Source organism: Dipteris shenzhenensis, chromosome 23 (genome assembly GCF_047967505.1).
Source record: "Dipteris shenzhenensis isolate YYH24624 ecotype China chromosome 23, Dip_SZ_1.0, whole genome shotgun sequence".
Classification (NCBI taxonomy): domain Eukaryota; kingdom Viridiplantae; phylum Streptophyta; class Polypodiopsida; order Gleicheniales; family Dipteridaceae; genus Dipteris; species Dipteris shenzhenensis.
The window spans coordinates 19,668,430-19,692,717 of NC_141618.1; the positions used below are offsets into that span (position 1 = coordinate 19,668,430).

At 42.8% G+C, this 24,288-nt stretch overlaps 1 protein-coding gene across 2 annotated transcripts in view; it reads left to right on the forward strand.

Annotated features, from left to right (window-relative positions):
• Positions 1-24,288, forward strand: part of PGGT-I (Prenyltransferase family protein) — a 54,808-nt gene that overhangs the window by 25,493 nt on the left and 5,027 nt on the right. Inside the window, exon 8 of one of the 2 annotated variants that reach the window (XM_087394559.1) lies at positions 10,443-10,567. The exons of the other annotated variant lie outside the window; for it this stretch is intronic. Within the exon in view, the coding sequence (XP_087250685.1) occupies positions 10,443-10,567 (125 nt within the window). The remainder of the gene's footprint in view (positions 1-10,442; positions 10,568-24,288) is intronic. 2 annotated transcript variants of the gene reach the window in all.

The following is a 24,288-nucleotide window of genomic DNA, read 5'->3' on the forward strand; positions in this document are numbered from 1 at the left end:
TACAATGTAAGAGCTGGTGTAAACTGTCTAATATGTTCCTAAGTTATGTACACCTTGTATCTGTTCTGTTTGGCGTAGAGAAGTGTGCATACTTTCAAATCATGTGTGTGAGGAGGCTGCCTCCCTTCACGCTCTCTTCTTCCACCTCAACGCTTCTCTTAGCATGGTATCAGAGCTTATGATCTTTTCTTTCCATCCCTCATCCTTGCATAGTTTAAGGTAGACTGTAATGTTTCAGGCTATGGGAACCTTCTCTTTTTTTCAGCCATTGTTGCTCTTGTAGATCTCATTTTTTACAGAACACCTGTCAAAACAGCTCTTCAATAGAAGTTCTTGAGCTTAAGTTATCCCATTTTGCAGGCTTTAGGCTCTAGAAGTGTGGGAGAATGTTGTCGAAGAGTTTTTCCAGGCTTCTTTATCAGCTCAGTGTTGTCTTGTCAGTTGGTTAGAAATCTCAGGCTATCCCTTCCTCGTTCAGCTTGCGTCTTGAGAGGGGGTAATACTTCCTCTGCTATCTTCAGCGCTGAGGTAGTATTTTTTTACAAAATTTTTGTAGCCCTTTACTGTAGGGCTTATAAGGCTTTGAATGGCCTCGTGAAAGGAAAAAATATACTTGAAGATATGAGCTCAAAGAGAGCTTGTGAGGTCTTGGAAGAGCCAGAGAGGCTCAAGCAACTCTGGTAGCTGAAATCAAGCCATTGGGTTTTGCTAGAGGTGGCTCATCAGACTAGCAGACACATAGAGCATCCTTCTAGCAGCACAGAGCTGCTTGAACTTTCCATGCTAAATTATGCAAGCGCAAGATGGCTAGCCGAGGGCCGAGGCAAGAGTGGCTCAAAGATTAGGTTTGTCGCTGACTTCAGTGACAATAGCTGATAGAGCCTTTCAAAACTGATGGCATATAGACAGACTTGTGAAAAGGCCAGTGCTGAAAGAAAACTGGAGAATTTGGTGCTTTGAAGATTATTTACCGGCATAGCCACTCGAAAGGGGTATGAGGCCTTGAGTCTTAGTAGTAGTAATAAGGTGCCACAATAACATCAGCAACTTGGAGGAGCAGGCGTTTAGTTCAAGGTAGAGCTAACAATGCATGCCTTAGTAAGAGGTGACTTAAATTGCTCTAGCAAAAAAGCCCACTAGTGTAAGGTAGCGCTGTAGCACTACCAGAATAAAAAAGGAAAGCTTGCAGCAGCAAAGCTACACACATGGCAATGTGAAAGATAGCGCAACAACAACAAAAGCACTTCAAGCAGCACATGGTAAAGTGGCAGCCTTATGTTTGGGTGTAGAGCCAATACAAACTACTTAAGACTTGATGTAAGGCTTAGGTAACAACATAGTAAAAAAGACGACCTGTTTGGCTTGCATGAGTGGCTCGTGTAGCTCAGATAAGCCAAAAAGGTCTTGCAAAGGCCAGCATAAGGTTGGCCACAAGCCTAAGTAGTTCAAAATTGAAGGCAGCATACAAATTGAGCTTGTGAAAGAAATATATAGCTTCATAGGAAGCTTCACGACATGACAAGCAACAATGAGAGAGACTCTCTCATCCTTGCTACATGTGAGTCTTAGTTGACGTTGGTTGTTAGAACCTTGCTTCTTGATTGGAAGTTCATTGTTCCAAATCATTGAAGAAACGAAGTTAAGATTTTTGAGTAAGGAGCCCATGCCCACACCACATTACCAACTGACAAGTGACAATCTACCACATCATTACTCTTACTAGCTCAACATTTCAACTGTCAAAATGCATACATGTCGGCCATGTGGCACTTAGCGGCCACAACCAAAGGTAAACAATTAAGGCTCAATAGACTTAAAGGTGAAAGACTTAAAGGCGAAATAAAAAGAGATAATCATATTGGTAAAAGGCATGCAATACAACATTGAACAGTTTGTCTCATGAATAGGAGTCTGAAACCTCTTAGTGCTCTCTTAAAGGATATTTCGTTACTCATAGATTTGCAAGACAAAAACTGAATCCTTGAGAAAAGATGAACACGCAATTAAGCCCCTGCCCCCCCCCCCCTCCAACCCTTATCCAGGCTCTTTATTACAATGATATACAAGACCAAGGTGTTGAAGTAAATCTTATTAACACCTTCCAAACTTGAGACCAAACTGGAAAGGACTTAGGCTATAGCGGGAGCTTTTTACAATACTTGAAAATGAAAACAAAGCTCAAGGCTGAGCATGAGATTGCGGAATATTTCTTTACTTTCCAGTTTGGTCTCAAGTTTGGAAGGTGTTAATAAGATTTACTTCAACACCTTGGTCTTGTATATCATTGCAATAAAGAGCCTGAATAACAGCAGGGGGGGGGCGCTTAATCATGTGTTCATCTTTTCTCAAGCAATATTGTACATTTCAGTGTTTGGAAAACGAAGCTCAAGGCTGAGCAGTAAGCCTGTATACATATACCTAGATGAGTCCAAGCACATGCCCAAACTCATTCTCTAAAAACACAGCATAGTGCAGTTTCAATCTCATGATAGTCACTCATAAGTTTGAAAACCATAAACTCCATCATGCATAGCAGGGAATAGCTACTATGACATCCCCACTGACATCATCAGCGCCCAACAGTGGGTGTAGACCATAGTATAAACATATGCTCTCACACACACACCCACACATACTTGAGCATCCATTTATACAAAGTCTTTGTACTGAGTTTCTGTCGGCACTCCAAACGTGAAGGGCAAACTCAGCCACGACGAAGGCTAGCACTAAAGGAGAATATACATGAACAATATCTCAAATGATAGCCTAGCTAGGGTGCTTAGGGCTCCAAGGGCTCTCCAATCCTGAGGGAAGATGCCTCCATATTTATACTGCTTCCACCCTGATTCCACACATTAGTAACAATTAGGCAATGCTTTGAATAAGAGACTTGGACTGAGTACTTCTAGGTCACTGATGCAACTTCATATAAAACTATGCAGAAACAATGTAAGTCCTCAAAGTTTAAGTATAGTCGTTGGTAGGGAGTAGCACTGCATAGGGTGAGAGCTGCATCAACAGTGGGAGTAGGACGTCACGGAAAAGGATTGCTGCAGGGCAATGTGGAGGAGGAACTGCAGGAAGAGTTGCACCAGTAGGGCTGTGTGGAAAAGGAACTATAGGAGAAGCTGCACCAACAGGATTGCATGAAGGAGTAGCTACAGGAGGATCTCTTGTAGGAGAAGCTGATGGACTGCTGCACAAGGAGCTTCTATAGGAGTTGTTTCTACAGAGAAAGTGGCTGCAGCAAGAAGAAGCAGCTGCTGCTGTGGAGGTGCTGTTACAGGGGCTGCTGCTGCGGCAGAGGGCTGCTGTTGCAGGGGCTACTGCTGCTGCTGCAGAGGTGCTGTTTGCAGCGGCTGCTCTGTTTCAGTGGGCTGCTGTTGCACTGTGCCCGTTTGGGCATGGTGGGCTGGCCCCCTTGGAATTTGGTGAGCTGCATGTGGGTTTGAGTTCCTACAGTGACGAGTGGTGCCGTGGTTTATGCATGGCCCTCCATATGTCCCCACAGGCTGCCATGAATTTGTTGGGTATACTGGTCCAGAGGTCACTCAATTCATTGAGACTGGGAGGCAGATGGGACCATGACTAGCCATGATGGGTGGTTGACAAAATGAGAAGACAAAGAGGGCTGATCTAATAAGGGATTACAGAGATTTGGGGTTCTCTATCCTAAGTTCTGAAACCAATGAAACCTCTCGATGCTCTTTTAAAGGGGCAGGGGGAAGATTGCTTTGTATAAGATTGCGGAATATTGCTTTACTTCATAGATTTGCAAGACTGAAACTGAAATGTGCAATATTGCTTGAGAAAAAATGAATACATGATTAAGAGGCTACGACATCCCCCCTCCTTATCCAAGCTCTTTATTACAATGAGATACAAGATTAAGGTGTTGACGTAAATCTTATCAGCACCTTCCAAACTTGAGGCCAAGCTGGAAAGAACTTAGACTATAGCCGGAGCTATGTACAAGACTTGAAAACGAAGCTCGAGGCTGAACAGTAGCCCTATATACATGAGCAGTATCTCAAAAGATAGCCTAGCTGGGGTGCTTAAGGCTCCAAGGGCTCTCCAATCTTGAGGGAAAGATGGCAGTACATTTACCACCGCTTCCACACATTGTAACAATTAGGCAATGCTTTGAATAAGAGTCTCAGAATGAGTACTTCTAGCTCACTGATGCAACTTCAAAAAAGCCATGCAGAAACAGTGTAAGGCTTCAATGTTTAAATATAGTTGTTGGTAGGGAGTAGCATTGCATATGGTGAGAGCTGCATAACAGTAGGAGCAGGACATTGTGGGAAAGGACTCCTGGAGGGCTATGTAGGAGGTGCACCAGCAAGGCTGTGTGGAAAAGGAGCTGTGGGAGAAGCTGCACCAGCAGGATCGTGTGAAGGAGTAGCTACAAGAGAAGCTGCTGCAAAAGGTGGTACAAAAGCCAACTCCCCCACCATCACAATAATCTAGGCAAGTCTCCATGCATATGTCAACTAGTAGTGAATCGTCAATCAGTAGCACTCAAGTTTCAAATCAGATCCCTACAAATGGAGGTAAAACAATAATGCATGCAGCTGAGGTTAATACATATGACACAAAGAGGTTAATACAGACGCTTACTCAGAAGGTCAACAAGAAAGAAGAAAGCCCTTGGTCAGTGGACATACATTACTGACTTTGCATACATGGCAAAGGTGATGGAAACCTATGAGTCAACTAGTTATAAAGAGGTTGCACAAGACCTTTTGGATGATCCATGTAATTCTCCTAATTAATTTATTGATTCAATAAAGATTCTTCACGTCCATTTGATAAATGAACTATAGTGTAGAGCAACAACAATTACTGTTCCCATTGTTGTATTTACTGGAGCAAATGTGTCATCTGTCCCATACCCTTGTGCATAGCCTTTTGCTATGCATATATTTAGGCGGTTCTGCTAGTATCAGTGTTTGATTATTTATAATGGCATTTCCGCATTCATTCTTGCTTGCAAGGAACATTTGAATACAAATTTAGTCACAGGTCTTGTGAATAGCCCCTTACAGATGTTATGGACAGCTTCCTTACTTGGCATTGAAATATGGAGATCAAATGGATTGATCAGTCCTTTTTGTATAAAGTATGGTAAGGTGGTCTATCAATAGCTTGGATGCTTGATGCAAAGCCCATGGATACTCTAGTTACATGCAATTTGAAGTTTTCACAAAATGAAATTTCTCTAGAAAGATTTAAAGTAGTACTGTCAGCTCATAGGTAGCTTGATATACTCGACAACGACAAGGCTAGATTTGAATTATGCAGTCAGAGTGCTCATTCAATACCTACATAAACCTATAATTTTTCTCCTTCTTAGAGCACACAGAGTTCTCAAATACATTGAAGGAACTATTGATTTTGGTCTCAAGTATGACTCTCAATCTAATTGAAATTCAGGTGCATTTACAAATGTAGATTGGGCCAAAAGCATTGATGATCAAGGATTCACAATTGGACTTGTGGTTCTGCAGCAGTTTCTTGGCAGAATAAGTAGCATACTACTGTTGCATTGTCATCAACAGAGACAGAATATAGAGCAACAACGAATACAACTAGTGAAATGGTTTGGATTTGGAGACTACTTCCAGAATTTGAGTTGTTCTCAAGGAACCCAACACCCCTTTACTTGGATAATTTGAGCACAAGGCATCTCTGCAAGAACCTGAGCTTTCATAGAAGTGCCTCATCACTTCATCTGAGAGAATATTATTTGGAGAATTTTGATCTGATGTACTGACCCACACATGAACAAGTTGCAGACATTTTTACAAAGTTATTGAGTTGTAACAAGTCTTCTTGGAGATTGACTTGGACTCTACGGAGACCATTTTTAAACAAAGAAGTTGTGTTTTCAAGGTTATACAGTTTTGATTCATAGTTTTGATCCACTTTTTTGCAGCCACGTTCACAGCAGCATCAGATTTTGCATTTTTACTCCCATTGTAGTTTTTTGTTTTGACATCCACCCTCATCTTCCAAGTGTAATTTATGAGGGTGTATTGAGAATCTAAATTGCACTAATAGGGTTCCTAAATGAAAGTTGTGTATATAACCTTGTATCTCATCTTTTTGGTATAGAGAAGTGTGCATACTTTGAGATTTGTGTGTGCAGGCTTCCTTCCCCCATCTCCCACCTTTAATGCTTCTCTCAGCAGTTTACCTTTGAAGGGGAGGAACTCTTTAAGCCAAGCATGTGAGACCACAACTTTGGTTTTTGCTACGTTTAAAACTTTCAGCAACTGATTGGAATTCATTTGAATGAGCTCGGGACCCTTTCGGGGTAAACAAAGCCAAGACATCATAAGGCAGGGTCAACTCAGTCTGCCCATGCACAATCTAAAAAGTGTGGTGGATAAGAGGGCATCCTTGCGTCACCATAATGTTACTGGAAATCGGTTCAGACAACCCTACTGGTAAGTAAACTTGATATGCCCATACAGATGTCTGACTTCCCGAATTCTATAAGAGGTCCACGATTGTGGAAATCATGGATCCTACAACCCACTTATGAGAAACTGTGCTTGGAAACCTTCATGGTCCCTTTGTCCTCCTTACTTTTGAGTTTTTTAATCATTGCCTGGCCCATGTTGGGAAAGAGAAGCCTTGAAAGTTAGAATAATGGAGGATAATGTCCTACATTAAACCTTGCAGCAGAAGACTTAACCAGGTTCACCAAGACTCAAGATCCCACTTCTATTGACATGTGCATAAGTAGCACACTGCTTAGTATACACCTGCAGCAAGGTGCTGCATTGCCTGGCTCTTTGTTAGTCTCTACAGCAGCCCTACATATGGGCTTATTCATGTGTCTTGTGCTGGCCAAATTTCAGCCCACGTGGCTTTAGATCCAGCTCATATGCTGCCGATGCTGCAGCCACGCTGCTCAGCTCTTGAGCCATTTGTTTGTGTTCCTGCAAGTGTGAAGCCCCTGGGTGGTCCTCATCTGGGGGCTCATAGGTGAGGCAATTGACCCTTCTAACCCAACACGCCCTCTCAATGACACGTGGGCCAACTCCCACTCTATCAGAGAGATGCTCCATCAGCTTCCTCGAGGAAGCTCTTTAGAACATCCGAATGAGGTGTCGTATTCAAGTTCGATTTCCCACAGCTCTTGTACCTCAAGGTCTTGCTCTACATCATACTCATACAACCAAAACCATTGGTAGCATGACATTCCAATGGCACTTCCAATCCTCGTCATGAACCTGCTAGCATCTCGAGGATACCGAGGCACCATCAACAGGTCCATCTAGTCGTCTCCCTCAGAAACTAGGAACAAACCAGATCCTGTGTCAAAGTATCTTAGTTTCATTTTAACCCTAGATGCTTTGCAAAAACCCTGGAATTGCTCCTATTTGTCTTTGAAACCAAGCCCTCATTGAGTTCCACTCAGGGCTGTGTCCTAAGTCCACCAAGGGAAACCTGTAATCTCTCCTATTGTTGTGATTCCTTGATCCCCAATTCAACTAGGTCACCAACACCCCCATCTAGCATCTTTGTGCCAATGACCTACCTGTACCATGGAAAATCAGAGTTTATGACACAGGTGTCGTCAACCAACAGTAGAAGACTTTGAAAGCCTCTGCCCTAACATTTCCCTTTTTGTTTGTAAATGGATTTGACCTCCACTTGAACAAATATTGTGAACAACACATGCAACTGAATTCAACATCAATGCACAAAGAGAAAACATACCTTAGTTTTTCATGCTCCCATTGCATGCTGTTGCAGCAAGCCAGGTACCTTCTCCAAGTACCTGCCAAATCAACAACATCATGATCTTGAGCTCAAGGACTAGTTGGTGTTGCCAACTGGCTTGTACTCTGTCTCAAAGTGGCCTTCTATATCCTCATCCTCCTTCATATGTATGGCCTCGTGCTCAGTGTAATCCGAGCAACCTTTGATGTTCTTCACCTCCACAAAGGAATCGGAGAACCACTGCTTAACATCAGACATGAGCATTGTCACATCTTGATCAATGAATCCTGTCTTGCGGCTACTAGGTCTAACCACCAAGAACAGCTACTGGTTAATTTGTTGCTGGTTTGGGATGTCATAAAACTATGGCCATAATCCACAGATTCGAGATGGCATTTAGTGATTAATAGCGAGTAAATGGCGCTAAAACGAGAGAATATCTCATCTTGTTGCACTATTCCTCATCATACTATCCATATTGGGGGGCATGGCCATTGGAGATATGGTCTGGACACTGGATGTTGCACAATATGAGCAATATGTATCATTTAAACAACGATCCCAGACAATGTGATGATAAGGTCCTGGAGGGGGGTGGACCGTGGATGGCAGATGTAGGTCAGAGGGATGTCATGTGAAAGGCAAAATATATGGCTGCATGGTCAGGTAGAGACAAGTCTGAATAGTGAGTTCTGTGATTGCAAGCACCAAAAGACAGTGTCCTTGCAAGTTAATCAACCACACTGCAGCCTTTTCCTTTTCCCTTCTGAACGAAGCACGTGTACTTTGATGACTCTGGCCAATGCTGCATACCAGAACTAGAAATGCCCATATGGTGTGTAGTGTACCATATGAACTAGAACCAGAAATGCCCATATGGTGTGTAGTGTACCATGGCTCAAAGAGATTTGTGAGAACATGAAGTCCATGATAGTTGACAGGATCTTTGGCCTACAAAAACAGAAGGATGTCTAGGAGGTCCAAGCCTAGCATTGAAGTCTCCAAGCACTGCACTCATGCACACAAAAGACAATGAATCTAGAAGCATGGATATGTAAGGAGAAGCCATTTAGCAAGGGGAAAGTGGCATAGTGCAGAAGTCCATGTCACTGAAAAGGATCCTTGTCTATTTTTAAATGCAGCTTGCACCGTGGTGGTACTTGGCCACTGTGATAGCTGTTTTCTACAGAATTTTAAATAGGAATACTGTTTCCACACAGCCTTTTACAGAGGCATGTGCTTCTTGCATTGGATGGGCAGACGACGACTCCTAAGCATATTCTGAGACATTTTCCACTGTCAAAAATATGAAGTGTCTTGGTAAGAACAATAGCCTCCCAACCTCCAATGCATGAATCTACGTTTTCTGATATAGAATCTCTCTGTTATAGCTCCATACTACCATTCAAAGACGGGTTGTCTTCCTAGCCTCATAGACAATGCATGCCAATTTGGACCAAATATGAACCTTGCTATCCTTGCAGTCACCCCATGCATTTATTCCTTGCTATTGGCTATTTAACCTCCTTCAGTCTCAGAAGATGGTCTATCCCCAACTCTTTTGATTTTTGCACTGTTCTTTTCCACTGCTGACAGTTCTGTGTCCCCATTGAATTGCTTTCTTGCATTTGTCATATGCATGCTTATCTTGTTCTTGGGCATCGTTCCGAGCTGTCATTCATGTGTGAAGTGAATCCAATTTCGAATATTGGTGTGGATTTTATTGCTCTTTAAAGTCCTTCTGTTACACTGTATTTGTCTGCTGGCATGCATGTATTTCCAACTGGCGAATCTTCATTGATCGTCTGCTTTCCTTTTACCATTTCAAGATAAGCTTCGATTTTTCATTTTTCGCTTCAATGGCATTTAGCCTTTCCAAACAGTTTACAAAAGCGTTCTTGAAGAGCCTGCGATGGGCAAAGCATTGTCATTGTTCATGACCTTTCCTAAAGCATCTTCCAATGCCTTGGATGTTCTTAATGTTCATAATCAAGGCATTGTGTACTATACAGTCTTTTCACACATGTATCCCATTTGTACTTGTCTGTCTGTGTGGCAGTTTCCACTTGCATTTTTAAAAACTGTTAAGAGCATTCAGCTCTTGCAAATAGAACCCCATCATCTGCATATAGCAGCAAGAGGATGACATATCTTGTGATCTGTGCCCCTCCCATACACACTGTCCCCAGGCCGCCTCTATTTTGTCAATAAACATGCTAAATAGAGTTTTGTAGAAGGGCGTCCTTGCTTTACTTCAATTTCATGGCATATGTGACTGTTTCATTTGTTGAGCCATCCTACTAGTTCACTAATATCTTTCATTTAACCTGAATGTAGCTTCCCTTAGGTCCTAGGGGATTTTCATGGTTGCTATTTGTGTCAACAACTTTTCCCTAGGCACTATCTCAAATGCTTTCTTGAAATGTACGTATCAACAGCATGGCAACATTGTTTCAATCCGTTGTCTTTTTGCTACTGTCCTTATGGTGGCTACATGGTCGATTGTGGAATCCTTTTGTATAAATATTAACTGTGATAAAGGTCTAGTATTGATACTTTCTGCTTGCATGCTAATCTTTTGCCCTGGAATCATGCCATACAGTTTGGCAATCATTTGCTTACCATAATAAGACAGCGCGCACGAGAGAGAGAGAGAGAGAGAGAGAGAGAGAGAGAGAGACTTACCGTTTCCTTTTGGGTCATAGGTGGCGCAACTTATTGTGCTGTGTCTGCATTAAAATTGATGGGCTATATAGTACATGACCCTATTTCAGGGATGGCCACATCACCTGTTTTGAATGTGAACGCTCTCATTAAATGGTGTGTTCAGGTACCGTTGATGTCCTATTAGATGGAAGGTGAAGAACTTGGTCAAAATAATCTCGGTTAAGCATATGCTGATATGGATGTTATTGAATGTGAGATTTCAGTTATAATAATAGACTAGCTAGTCTAGGACATATGCAACATGTTCCTTTATTGTGTGCAAGAAGTTAAATTTCTGAATTTGTGCTGGGTATATTCGTGACTTCGGTGTGTGGACAAATTTGGTCTTTAAAAGGAATCTGCTTTTTGTAATCTGATTGTCAATTTTTTTATATTAAGGCTGGAAACATAATTGGATTCTCACAATACAACCCATGATAATGACTAATTCTTGACCTTGAGTCAAGGTTTGTGCATGGAATTTAGCACGTTGCAAATTGTAATTTGCTATGATGGGCATGAGATGATGTCCATGAGTGTCGATGATGTCCTCAGCCAAGTGTGGGCAAGGAAGTGTTATGGAGAGCTATAAGATCTGTGCACCCCATAAAGCTTCCTTCCAATTGTCAAGCTAGGTACTTGCTGCAAGACTTTATGTTGTGAGAGTGGAGTAGTGGTGCTTTTTTGGCAGCATATCAAGGGGAAAGAGAGCATCAGAGGGAAGAGAGCGTGGTTATGTGACTACGTGAGAGGAAGCATGAAGGGGATGACTTCTAGCAGGCTTCTACTAGGCTTGGACAAAAAAGAGGTTGGAGTCGTTTGACAGTTTTTTTTTTAATTTTCAAGAAAGAGACTTCTATGAAGTATGAAAATACCGGCAAGATCTAGCTCAGAGCGGAAATATATCATGCATGGCATGAACAAAAAAAACCACCCGGGACGGGTCAACAAAAAACCTTAGTACAAATTGGAAAGAAACCAAGAAAGAGGCTAAAAGTGCCACCTCAATCCTGGTATAGAATCTGAGAAGAAGGGAACCCCTCCATTCCCTAAGAAAAATATCCCTCTTGGCAGAGGCTACCCGGGAGGATCCTTGCATGGTCACCCAATTGGCCATCAAAGTATGTAGTATATCGATCCATATACTAGCCATAGTGTGAGAGGGATGGACTTGGGATCCGTCCAATGCGTCTGTGCACCTTGCTCTCCACATGACATGCTGCAATACTCGCCAGTATCTCCCCGGAGGTATCCACATAAGCATGTATAAGTGTGAAGGGGGATAAGAGTACATCATCCAGAGAGCAGTACTCAACTAAGTGTCATCAAATTAACATAGCCCAAGAAGAGTCTTGCCTCTCAAAGAAGACCTGAGGCCCCAAAAGAGAAATCCAAGCCATTGAACCCTAGGTCATATAGAAACGGGAAAGAACAAAAGTCTTGAAGGTCCTAGCAATCCCCTTCTAGATAATTCTCGTCTCGTTGCAATTCCATAAGTAATGGTGAGTGGACTCCTGAGTAGACCTGCAGCGAGGATAAGTAGAGTCTGCCCGAACATGGATAGCCTTTAGTGCTAGCCTTCATCATGGCTAAGTCTGCCCTTCACCTCTGGAGTGCCAATAGAAACTCGGTATGAAGACTTCATATAAATGGATGCTCAAGTATGTGTGGGTGTGGATTTGTATTTGTAAGAGCATATTTTTATACTATGGTCTACACTCACTGTTGGGCACTGATGACGTCAATGGGGATGTCATAGTAGCTAGTCCTTGCTATGCGTGATGGAGTTTATGGTTTTCAACCTTATGAGTGACTATCATGAGATTGAAATTGCACACTATCGTGTTTTTAGAGGATGAGTTTGGGAATGTTCCTGGATTCATCTAGGTATCGCCCAAACATGGATCTTGACATATTCACTGCAAGCCCTCCTGAATAGACAACCAAAAGAATAGAGTGGTTTTTTTGTTCCTGAGGGATTTCGAAAGTCTCCTCCAAAAGACTCTCAACAAATTAGAAGAAATATGAAAGTTCTCCTACTAAGGAGCTCTGGAGGGCCTATAGCCTCTAGACCTGATTTGAAACTTCTTGGCATTACTTACAGTATAACAAAAGAAGGGGAAACGCTTCTCTTGGTGTCTTGCATCAATCCATTCCCACTCTCCAGTATGCCATTGCAAGAACTTGATGGGGACCCCTCCGTATAGCCAAATGCTCCAAGTACCCAAGAGAGTAAGATGTGGGTTCGGAGTCAGGTGCCACTGAGAATCCTTGCCATGCTCCCTATGATCGTGACAGGCTATCTTCATGTGCTCCTCGAAGGTCTATGACCTGAAGGGGAATGCTTGTCCTCTAGAAAGCCTCCATCCAAGTAGAACAAACAATTGGTATGTCATCTGTATCCACCCGACCCTCGGGTAAGGCTGCATCTATCTTATGAATCCTCCTTGCACTTCCTCTGAGATGGCTAATCCTATGTTGTTTGAAGCCGCCCTTCAGTTTTATAAAGGGCAGTAAACCATAACTAACTTGCATACATTTCAATTACAGCCATTAGTCATCAATTACAGCCACTTCAATACTTATTACAGCCACTTAGAAATATTTCCAGCGAAGCCAAGCACATACTAAAACAATATTCAGGAGCTAGATTGCCTCCGAGTGCAGCACCAGATTGGCCCCAAAATCATTGGCGCCCCTTTTGGTATTTCTTTAATTTATTCATAAGGCCAAGAATACAACAAGGTCACTACCTTGCACTTGTCCAGAACCATCCTAGCAGGGATTCAACAACCTACAACACAAGCCAATCCCTAGCTTACAAAGGCATCTAGCCTCAATGCATAATTCCATAGCACAAGGCATCCAAAATCCATCACATATCCAATTGCATAATCCATGGAAAAATTGGCAACCAAGCTGTTCGAGGAATCCACATAAACAAGCTAGGCATTGTCCAACATCAATCCCTCTAGCACAAAAAGTTTGTACACAACCTGGAGCTGTTTCGAACAGCTAGCCTCAGGCACACAGCTCTAGCTAAGCTATTACTCGTGCCAATCATTTGCTGTCCAGCTGTGGATATTATAGCTTACAAAGGCATCCAGCCTCAATGCATAATTCCATAGCACAAGGCATCCAAAACCCATCACCTATCCAAGTGCATAATCCATGGCCAAATTGGCAACCAAGCTGCTCCAAGAATCCACATAAACAAACTAGGCACTGTCTAGCATCAATCCCTCTAGCATAGAAAGTTTGCACACAACCCGGAGCTGTTTCCAACAACTTGCCTCAGCCACACAGCTCTACCCAAGCTATTACGCGTGCCAATCCTTTGCTGATCAGCTGTGGATATTATAGCTGACCAGAATACAGAAGGAGATCCTCCATGTACAAACGGGTAGTGAATTCCATACACTGAAACCTTGCTGTCCAAAGCTGACACACAGCCCTAGACCTAGCAACCAACTTGCAGGTTCAGAGAAAGACATGAGAGACAGATTCCATCCCACAAGGGCTCACCCTTGTACTTTCTTTCACTAGCAATTCCCCTATCAAAGCCAATGCTTGGCCTCAATCTGCATCCAATTCCCAAGTGCATACACTAGTACCCAATTACTAGGCAAGGCTATTGTCACGGGGGCGTGAAATTCTAAGTACTTTAATGTACTACAAGACTGTGACAACTTTGGTTTTAAAAGTCCAAGCGTGGGCTTAATAATGTATAATTAAACGCGGCATGGTGCCTAGCACATAAGCATAATTAATCCCTAGGCCCAAAGGCATTCCAAGGAATTAAAAGAGTGGTTGTTGGGAAATGATGGCGTGGCATTTTTAATGGGTCCCCTAGAGGGCCATGTACCTTCAGTGGCCCCCCTAGAGTTCCAGGTGGCTCTAGTGCCTTCTACATGCTCCTTTGCCATTCTTGGACCTTCCTGGGCCTTCTAAACTTCAGATGTGTGGTTTTCTCTCTCATCTACTCCCTTTGTTGAGATTTTGGACTGGTTTTTCAACCTCCTTCAGCTGAATTTCAATTTTCTTCATAACTCCTCACCCGTTTGGATTCCTCGACCTCCGTTTGGCCTAATGGCTTCCCCTCTGTCTCCCCTTCGTAGTGATACGCTGTTCCCTCCATGCGTTTCGTAGAACGGGCAGAGCTGAGCACTTATTTTGCTGGTCAAATTTGCAAAAGTGGCTTTTTCTGGACCTTTTTACTTCTACAGCCTCTTGGGCCTCTCCTCTTGCAAAGCTACAGCTTTCTGTTGAATTTTGAGTGGTCCCACGCATTGGTTGACTGGTTTTTCTCAGTTTTGGAGGACTTTCCGGCGATGAAACTTCTCCAAAACCTTCTCAATGCATTCCTCTCTAAAGCACGCTTCTTTTGAGCCCAAGAACTCCGACTTCTTCGCGATAGAAGTGCCTCTTTTTGCATTTTTTAGTGGAATTCTTGCTGGTCGGCTCTTGTAAATGCTCTTTCTTCATGCCTTTGCACTCCTCTTTGGCTGAGAATGTAATTGGGCATTGGCTACTATGTCCTCTTGGCTGTTGAGTTGTGATTTTGCTGCTGCAATTTCTTTTTGCCATAAGCTATTGGTTGGCCTCGTGTGCCGCCTCTTTCTTGGTTCACAGGTGCTTAGGCAATGCTACATGAGTCATTCTTTGGTTGGGTACTTTGCTGATTTTATTTTGGAGCTTTGAAAAGCTTTATGAATGCCATCTGGAAACCACTCAAAGAGAGTGCAGCTGGGGTGCAGTGTGATTGCATTTGGATAGCCAATGGAATTGCACTCGGAAAAGAGAATGCCTTTAGATTGAGCCCATGGGTTAAGTGCACTTATGTGATGGTGTTCTATGCTTGAAAGTCTTACGAAGGCTCAGTGAATTGGGACTACGTGCTCAGTTGCAGGGAAAGTCTCCCAAATGCAACTTGTAATCATTTCACTGTGAAATATAAAGAAATACCGAAAGGGGCGCCACGGTGTTTGAGGCCAATCGGGTGCACTTGTCTATGTTTGTTGAGCAGGGGCATTCTAGCCTCCATCCCTTTTTCAGTGGTTTTGTTTGTGAACAAATGGGTAAATGCCAAATGGTGATCATGCAATGGTTAATGGTTGTGATATATGCTTTGTGAGCTGTAAATAAGTACTAAAGTGATTAAAGGTTTAGTTCCACTGCCCTCTGAGTGATTAGAGGTCGGTTTCATTGGTTCCATTGTCGAGATACCACACACTCTTCCTCAAGAGGTGGGCCTCGGTAGTTTGGTGGAAGGGTATCTTTGCTGCACTTTTTGACAGCTGAATATTACAGCCATAAACATGGTGAGTACCCATGAGCAAGAGAGCTCCACAACTCCTCAAAGGAGAAGGCAGGAAAGCCTTAATGATCCAGCTAGTGTACAGCTGCAGGGAGCACAACAAATGCCTTTTGAGCAGGCCACACATGAAGCTACAACTCAGCTCAACGGAAATACTAGTTCTAGCAGTGAGTCAGATGATGCTACTATGTTGAATGCACAGCTTGCAAGTGCAGTGATGGCTTTGATTGAGCTGACTCAAAACTTGGCTCAGATTGTGCAAACAAATGCCAAGAAGAAAAAGAAATCAAGAAAGCACAAGCACGGAAAGAGTGAGTACACACATGCATCAGCTTCTCATGGCGGACAGCACACTCATGCATTAGTTTCCCATGAGGGATAGCCATAAAAAATGACTCATAAAGTAACTTCCAAGAGAGAGGAATTCCCCAAAAGAGCACTTGAGAAAGAGGTACAAAAAGTGCAGCCAGTGCAACTGTATGAGCAGCCAGCACAAGGCCTTGGTTTGGGTACTTCTACTACTCAAAATAATAATGTGTAGTCCATAAATGTGGCTCAGCCACCTCAGCCATATTTGAGGCAACAACCGGAATATTTTGGTACAGATTCTATCTTTGATGCTATGTTGATTTCACCGCCAACTGGGCATAGAAAGCAAGCCATATATGACAATGTGGGAATGCAGCCAGGCATGCAAGCCACAGCACATGCTCCCATGCCTAATGTTCAGCCAAGCATGGCTCTCCCTAGTGAAGGGAATGCTGTAAAAATACAGCCATCTTTGGGACGGCCAACATCAAATTATAGGACAAGTACAAAGCCCTCACATTCCTTCAACAGTTTGATGTTGCATTTCTTGGGGGTTTGTTTACAGAAGCATCCAAGCTGAGGAAGGTTGCCACCTTTTTGAAAGGCAATGCACTTAAGTGGTACACCAACCTTATGCTTCATGGAGATGCACCTGCTAACCTTATGCTTCATGGAGATGCACCTGCTACTAGGTTGGAATTTAAGCAAGTGTTCTCTTCTACTTGGCTTACTCCAACTTTTGAAGTTGAAGTACTTTCACACTGGCATGACTTGTCATACAAACTTTGCAAGAATCTTGATGATTACACCAAGAGGTTTTGGGATGTTTTGTTGCCATTGAGTACTTACAGTAATGTTTCTTTGAAAGAGCAAATAGAGAGGTACTGTTGTGGATTGCCTAGTGAGCTACGTGATTATTACATCAAAACCAAGGTGGGTTCTATGACTCAATTAATTGAGAATGCAAGGACAGCATATGCATGGATGCAAGAGAAGAATTTGGGGTTTATGGACAGCAAGAAAGAAGACAGCAAACGAGCTGCCAAACACCAGGATAATAAGGACATCAAATCTGAAAATAAAAATTATGGCAAACGACCGTTTCAAAAGGGAGGAAAAGCCCAATTCAAAGCTGGTCAAAGGCGTGGACAGCCTAATAAACAGTTCAAGTTATCTAATGAAGAGAAAAAGTCACTCATGGCGCAAAACAAATGTTTTATATGCAAAGGAGAGGGACACTGCTCTTATGATTGCCCATCCAAGAAAAGAGACAGGTCAGATGATGATAAGAATGATGATAAACAGGCTGATCGGAAGGGCAAAAGGCCTAAACCTTCCGCAGGACTTCTTCCAGATGTGATTGGGAGCTTGCCACATGCACATGATGAAGAGGAAACGAAAAAGACTGAGATGTGCAGAGCATGGGGAAAAGTGAGATCAAAATTGTTTGTTTTTCTTTGATTCTGGGGCAAAGGCGAACTTCATAACTCCTAACATGGCAGGAAGGCTTGGCATCAAGCCTGAGGAAATGGGGCCCATCCGGCATGTGTGATATGGCCAATCCTGAACTCAACACACCTGTCACTCCTATCATTGGCAAGTTGAGGATGCATATCCAGGGATATCAGGATCCAGAGGACTTCTACATTATGCCTTTGCCAGAGTGTGATGCTTTGCTTGGGATGCCTCGGATGTACAAGGTGGGGGCTGATGTGCAGATGAGAAACAAGAAGATTTCTTTAACTCATAGAGGCAAAAATCATATACTTGATGTAAAGTTGAAAGGGGAGTCCATCCCTGTAGTTTCAGCTTCTTGTATTTCCAATGTAATAAAGCGTCATATTTCAGCGTACTTGATTTTTATCAAAGAGGACAGCCAGCCAGTTCAGGAATGCTCTACTCTTTCTGCTTTAGATAGAGAAAGGGCTGCTTTTATTTCAGATTTTCAGGATTGTTTCTCAGATGCACTTCCTCAAGAATTACCTCCCAAGAGGCCCGAGGATCATCAAATTGATATAATTCCATGAAGCTCTCCGCCAATTGTTGCAAAATTTTTGCTATAATTGATTTGATAGTGAAAATAATCATAAATGGCATACCCGTGCCCTCATTTAGGATTGACAATAGCTAGTGTGGGAGTTGCACAAGGAAATACATTTTTCTTGGTTTAGAATTAACTGCAAGAAGCACTGAAATATCTCCAAGAACCAGCATGGTGCTTGCAAGGAAATACATTTTCCTTGGTTTAGGATTAACTGTAGCAAATAGCTCCAAGAACTAGTGCCGTGATTGCACAAGGAAATGATACATTTTTCTTGGTTTAGGATTAATTGCAACCAGCACTAAAATAGCTCATAAATGTAAGGTACAATTCAGTTTGCTCATAAAACATGCAAAAAATAAAATTTTGGAAAGAATAACTATGACAACATGTTGTTCCAACTGCCTGAAGCAGTCTCCAAGAAACCCAGTGTTTCAGCAGTGAGCATTGCTTACAACAATCTGTTAGATGTGATGAAAGATCAGTATGTTAATGATGCTGATTTTTCAACTATTTATGATCAGCTTTCTGATGGTCAAAGGCATGATCACTATATGTTGAAAGAGGGTTTCATTTTGATGCATGGATGGCTCTGTGTCACTGATTAGATGCGACAGAAAGTCATAATGGAAAGTCATGCTCCTCCATATGCAGGACATAGGGGAATTACAGCAATAATTACAGCAGTGGAGCAATACTTTTATTGGCCATCTTTGAGGAAAGATGTGGAAGAATATGTGAGAACATGCACGGTTTGTTAGAAAGCAAAGTTTGACAGGCAGAAGGCACCTGGGTTGTTACACCCTTTCCCAAATCAAGATAGACCATGGCAAAGCATAGCTATGGATTTTGTGTTTGATCTTCCACGTACTCCTACTGAACATGATGGATTGTGGACAATAATTTGCAGGTTTAGCAAACAAGCCCACTTTGTGTCAGTAAGAAAGAAAATTACAGAAGATCAAATGGCCAAATTGTTTCTGCAGCATGTCTTCAAGTATCATGGGATACCTGAATCCATAATCAATGATAGAGATCCGAGGATGACCAGCCTCTTTTGGAGAGGGCTGTTTGAAAATATTACCCATCACTCGATGCGAAATGGATGGAGGAAGGTGAACTTGCTGATTCACCTGGGATATTGCAGCTTTACCTTGATGCTTTCCAGCTAGAGCCGACTGCGATCCGAGCTCCTATAGGTAGTTCAGCAGAGCGAGCGTCTGGAGCATTACCTAGTGTCAAGAGCGGGGTAGTACCTCCACTCTCTCAGTACAGACAGGCTCACCGTGATTTCATGAGGTCGCTTGATGACACTGTATGTTTTATCCGAGACACTGAGCTGATTTCTGCTGTGAGACTTCATGATATTGTTTCATCTTGACTATTGATTGCGAAGGATCACATAGATTTTGAGCAATGTATATGGATGGATGCATGCCCCTCCTAGCCATATTTTCACCGTCTCTGTATACTATAGCGGCGGCTTTCTTGTATGCTCTTTCATGGTATATTTCATGCTCGCTCCTGTGTGTTGGGGCAGCAAACTGTGGTTTGCTGTTTCAAGAGAGGGGTATGTCACGGGGGCGTGAAATTCTAAGTCCTTTAATATACTACAAGACTGTGACAACTTTGTCTCTGTATACTATAGCTGCGGCTTTCTTGTATGCTCTTTCATGGTATATTTCATGCTCACTCCTGTGTTTTGGGGGAGCAAACTGTGGTTTGCTGTTTCAAGAGAGGAGTATGTCACGAGGGCGTGAAATTCTAAGTACTTTAATGTACTACAAGACTGTGACAACTTTGGTTTTAAAAGTCCAAGCGTGGGCTTAATAATGTGTAATTAAACGTAGCATGGTGCCTAACACATGAGCATAATTAATCCCTAGGCCCAAAGGCATTCCAAGGAATTAAAAGAGTGGTTGTTGGAAAATGATGACGTGGCATTTTTAATGGGCCCCCTAGAGGGCCATGTACCTTTAGTGGCCCCTCTAGAGTTCCAGGTGGCTCTAGTGCCTTCTACATGCTCCTTTGCCACTCTTGGACCTTCCTGGGCCTTCTAAACTTTAGATGTGTGGTTTTCTCTCTCATCTTCTCCCTTTGTTGAGATTTTGGACTGGTTTTTTAGCCTCCTTCAGCTGAATTTCGATTTTCTTCATAACTCCTCACCCGTTTGGATTCCTCGACTTCCGTTTGGCCCGATGGCTTCCCCTCTGCCTCCCCTTCGTACTGATATGCTTTTTCCTCCGTGCGTTTGGTAGAACGGGTAGAGGTGAGCACTTCTTTTGCTGGTCGAATTTGCAAAAGTGGCTTTTCTTATATCTTTTTGCTTCTACAGCCACCTGGGCATCTCCTCTTGCAAAGCTACAGCTTTTTGTTCAATTTCGAGTGGTCCCACGTGCTGGTTGACTGGTTTTTCTCAGTTTTGGAGGACTTTCCGGTGATGAAAAACTTCTCCAAAACCTTCTCAATGCATTCCTCTCTGAAGCACGCTTCTTTTGAGCCCAAGAACTCCGACTTCTTCGCGACAGAAGTGCTTCTTTTCACATTTTTCAGTGGAATTCTTGCTGGTCGGCTCTTGTAAATGCTCTTTCTTCATGCCTTTGCACTCCTCTTTGGCTGAGAATGCAATTGGGCATTGGCTACTATGTCCTCTTGGCGATTGAGGACTTGGTTTGAGTTTTCAGGGCTTGGTGAGTTGTGATTTTGCTGCTGCAATTTCTTTTTGCCATAAGCTAGTGGTTGGCCTCGTGTGCCGCCTCTTTCTTGGTTCACAAGTGCCCAGGCAGTGCTACATGAGTCATTCTTTGGTTGGGTACTTTGCTGATTTTATTTTGGAGCTTTGAAAATCTTTGTGAATGCCATCTGGAAACCACTCAAAGAGAGTGCAGCTGGGGTGCAGTGTGATTGCATCTGGACAGCCAATGGAATTGCACTCGGAAAAGAGAATGCCTTTGGATTGAGCCTATGGGTTAAGTGCACTTATGTGATGGTGTTCTATGCTTGAAAACCTTGCGAAGGCTCAGTGCTGTCTACCTAGTCTCCACCTTAAGAAGGGCTACATGCCTGTATTCATAAAATGAAGAAGTCCTTCCAAGGCTCTTGCTTAGGCATAAGTCCTCTTACCACGAGCTTAGGCATAAGTCCTCTTGCCACAAACTTGCAAAGCAAGGCCCTACACTGCAAGTCTGGGTCTATGATATTGAGAGCCCCTTCCTTTGTGGGAATGATCCAAGCCACCTTGGCTATAGTGTCTGCGGTGCCATCTAGTAGCCCATTCCACAAGAAATTCCTTATAGGGCTCTTGAGATAAGTAATGCAATCCCTAGTGCTGCAAAAGACATTGGATTTGTTCCAATTAATGTGTGCACTAGTTGCAGTAAACAAAACAAATCCAAGGTTGCCTTGAGAGAAATGAGAGTTTGAGGAGTGGCATCCAAAATAATAGCAGTGTCATCAGCCAACTCACAATCTAGGAGCTTCTCATTATGTCTCAAGGGAAGCTTCAGCCCAAAAATATCAGCTTGTGGTTAGCCATAAATTATAAAAAGAGGGGCAAGAGGGCATCCCTGGCGGAATAATGTAGAAATCTGAAATCTCTCTCCCCTAATCCCTCTGATAAGCACCTGGTTGTGGGGTAATCTGTATAAAGAGGAGACCCCTTTAATGTATGCATCTGAGAATTCAAAATGATGAAGGGTGCCCTCTAGAAAGTCCCAATCTACCCTCTCATAAGCTTTTTCAAAATCCAAGAGTAGATTGGTTAGTCTTTTGTCGCTTTCCATAGTCCCAATCCGAAGCCTCCCAAAAGGAGAAGATATTATAAAAAATGCTCCTGCCATGTGCAAAGCACTTGTGCATGTCATGAATGAGACCCGGAAGAAAGGGCTACAAGCATAAACTAATTGCTTTCGCCAGAATTTTGTATAAGGTTCCCAAGAGAGTGATAGGCCTCCATTGTGACACCAAATTTCTGCAAACCCCCTTTGGAATGAGATGGATGAGACCCTCTATGAGTGAGTCAGGCATAGCACCAGAGTCCCAAACATCCTGTAGAGCTGAGGTAATGTGATCCCCAATCTCATCCCAAAGGGCGATAAAGAAGGCTAGTGAAAACCCATCCAATCCGAGCACTTGTCGTCATGGAGAGCAAGAAGTGCAGTCCTGAATTCCATATTAGTGAAAGGTGCTTCTAACGAGACCCTCATATCCGGTTTCACCAATAATGGAATGTGCTGCCAAATGTAAATCCTGGCATCATCTTTGGCCGATGTATGAGGATCTACTACACGAAGGGAGGCATGAAAATCAGTAGCTATATGCAAGAGGGTATCTGGATCTCTCTACAATACCCCGTCTGAGTCAATAAGCTGTGTGACACTATCTCTCAACTATGTCTTGGGCCATGAGTAGAGAAGAAATGCTTATTGAAGATAAGAAGAGGATAAGAATCAACACCAAAAGCAGTTAGAGATCAAAGATGTCAACAAACATTTCAACCGTAGTAGGCTCAGACTACTGTTCCACTTCCTTTCTTATCCATATTAGAGATGCTTAGCCGCCTTCGTCCATGAGGCAGTTAGGTATCGAGAGCGCTTTTTCAGATTACAGAGATACGGACGTGGCACGCAGTTAGACTCATGTTAGAGCATGATCACAGAGTTCTTTCAGCCAAATCACACAGACCACTATTCCATGGGTACGGGCCAGACTTGGGTTTCATATGACATGATGATGACGTAGATGATATTGATGTTAGGACTATGTAGTATTGATGTTTTTATGACTAAAACATTTAGCATCTAGCATGGGTGATGATGCTCGTTTCAGTAGCTCCAACCTTTCAGCTTGTTGTATCTGTTTCTTAGAGTCTCATAGACCCATCGGTCTTCCGAAGACTTCGACTCTTGTGTCTGAAGAAAAGTGAAATCTCTAGAATTGTAGAAACCTGTTGGACACAAAGATTTGAAATTTATATCAACTTCTTTCTTTCTTTCTTTCTTTCTACCACTTTTACCAAAAAGACTCTTGTACATGAAAGGCATACACTGCTCTTTGATCTAGTGCTGATGAGTCCTTGTTGTAGCAAGGCGTTCTTGAATTTAAGCATTCGTAGGTCGTTTCTCTTCCCTTTGTAGGACTGCGAACTACCAATGAAGACCAATCTCCTGTCTGAGAATCTCATGCCTTCTGGTACGTGCGACCAAATGATAGAAGTCACTAATATCAGAAAGGGCTTCTACTACATGTGAAGGGGACTGCACTTTGTAGCCTCAGTGAGGTCTTCCTTTGCATATAAGGCATCTGGAATCCTGAGACTAGCAAAGCGACCTCTCCTATGAGGCTTGGAAATCATTAATACCACAAGAAAGTGGTATGAGATAGAAACCTCGAGAGAAATGCATACCAAACCACCTCTATTCAAGCCCAATCGTCAACATAAAATCTGTCAATACATGCATGAATGGGCATCTGAGGTCTCTTGTTCTACCACAAGAACTAGAGAGACTGTGATGGAGTGTGAAGACCAACTAAACATCTCTACTAGGCTCTCTCATGCTTCTAGAGACTGGCACCAAACCAATTGACATAAGGGCATTGGAAAGAGTTTTCAAATACATCAAGAAGGTCAAGGCCATGGACATACACAGACTACCAAGAAAGGCATGGGAAGCAAGTAGAAGACTTCAAAAAACAAATAAGAGTAAGATACTATCCTCAGGATGGTGGCTAGATATACATGGCTGGTTCCAAAGGTGGGAAGTTGCCTCATATTTAGATAGCCCCTCAGACAAAATGGATGAGGAGGCACTGCAAAAAGCGCTCCTTGAAGCATTGCATCACAAATGGCAATCAGCTAAGAAAAGAGCTAAGTTTGAATACTATTGCCAACATATTAGTCCCAACTATTGGAGCACATATGCTCAAGCAAAGGACAATGTTCAAAGATACATAAGCATGCCCATACCTATTAATGTCAGGCGTAATATTGCAAGTATGCGTACCCGTTCTCATATGCTAGAGGTGGAGAGAGGAGCTTGGGGAGATACTTCAAGAGGTCGACGAATTTGCCAAATGTGTGATTTGTAGGACGTGGAGACAGAAGCACATGTTTTATTGACATGCCCACAGTATGCCCACATAAGGAAAGATTTTCAGAATGTCGTAGAGAGGCACTCAA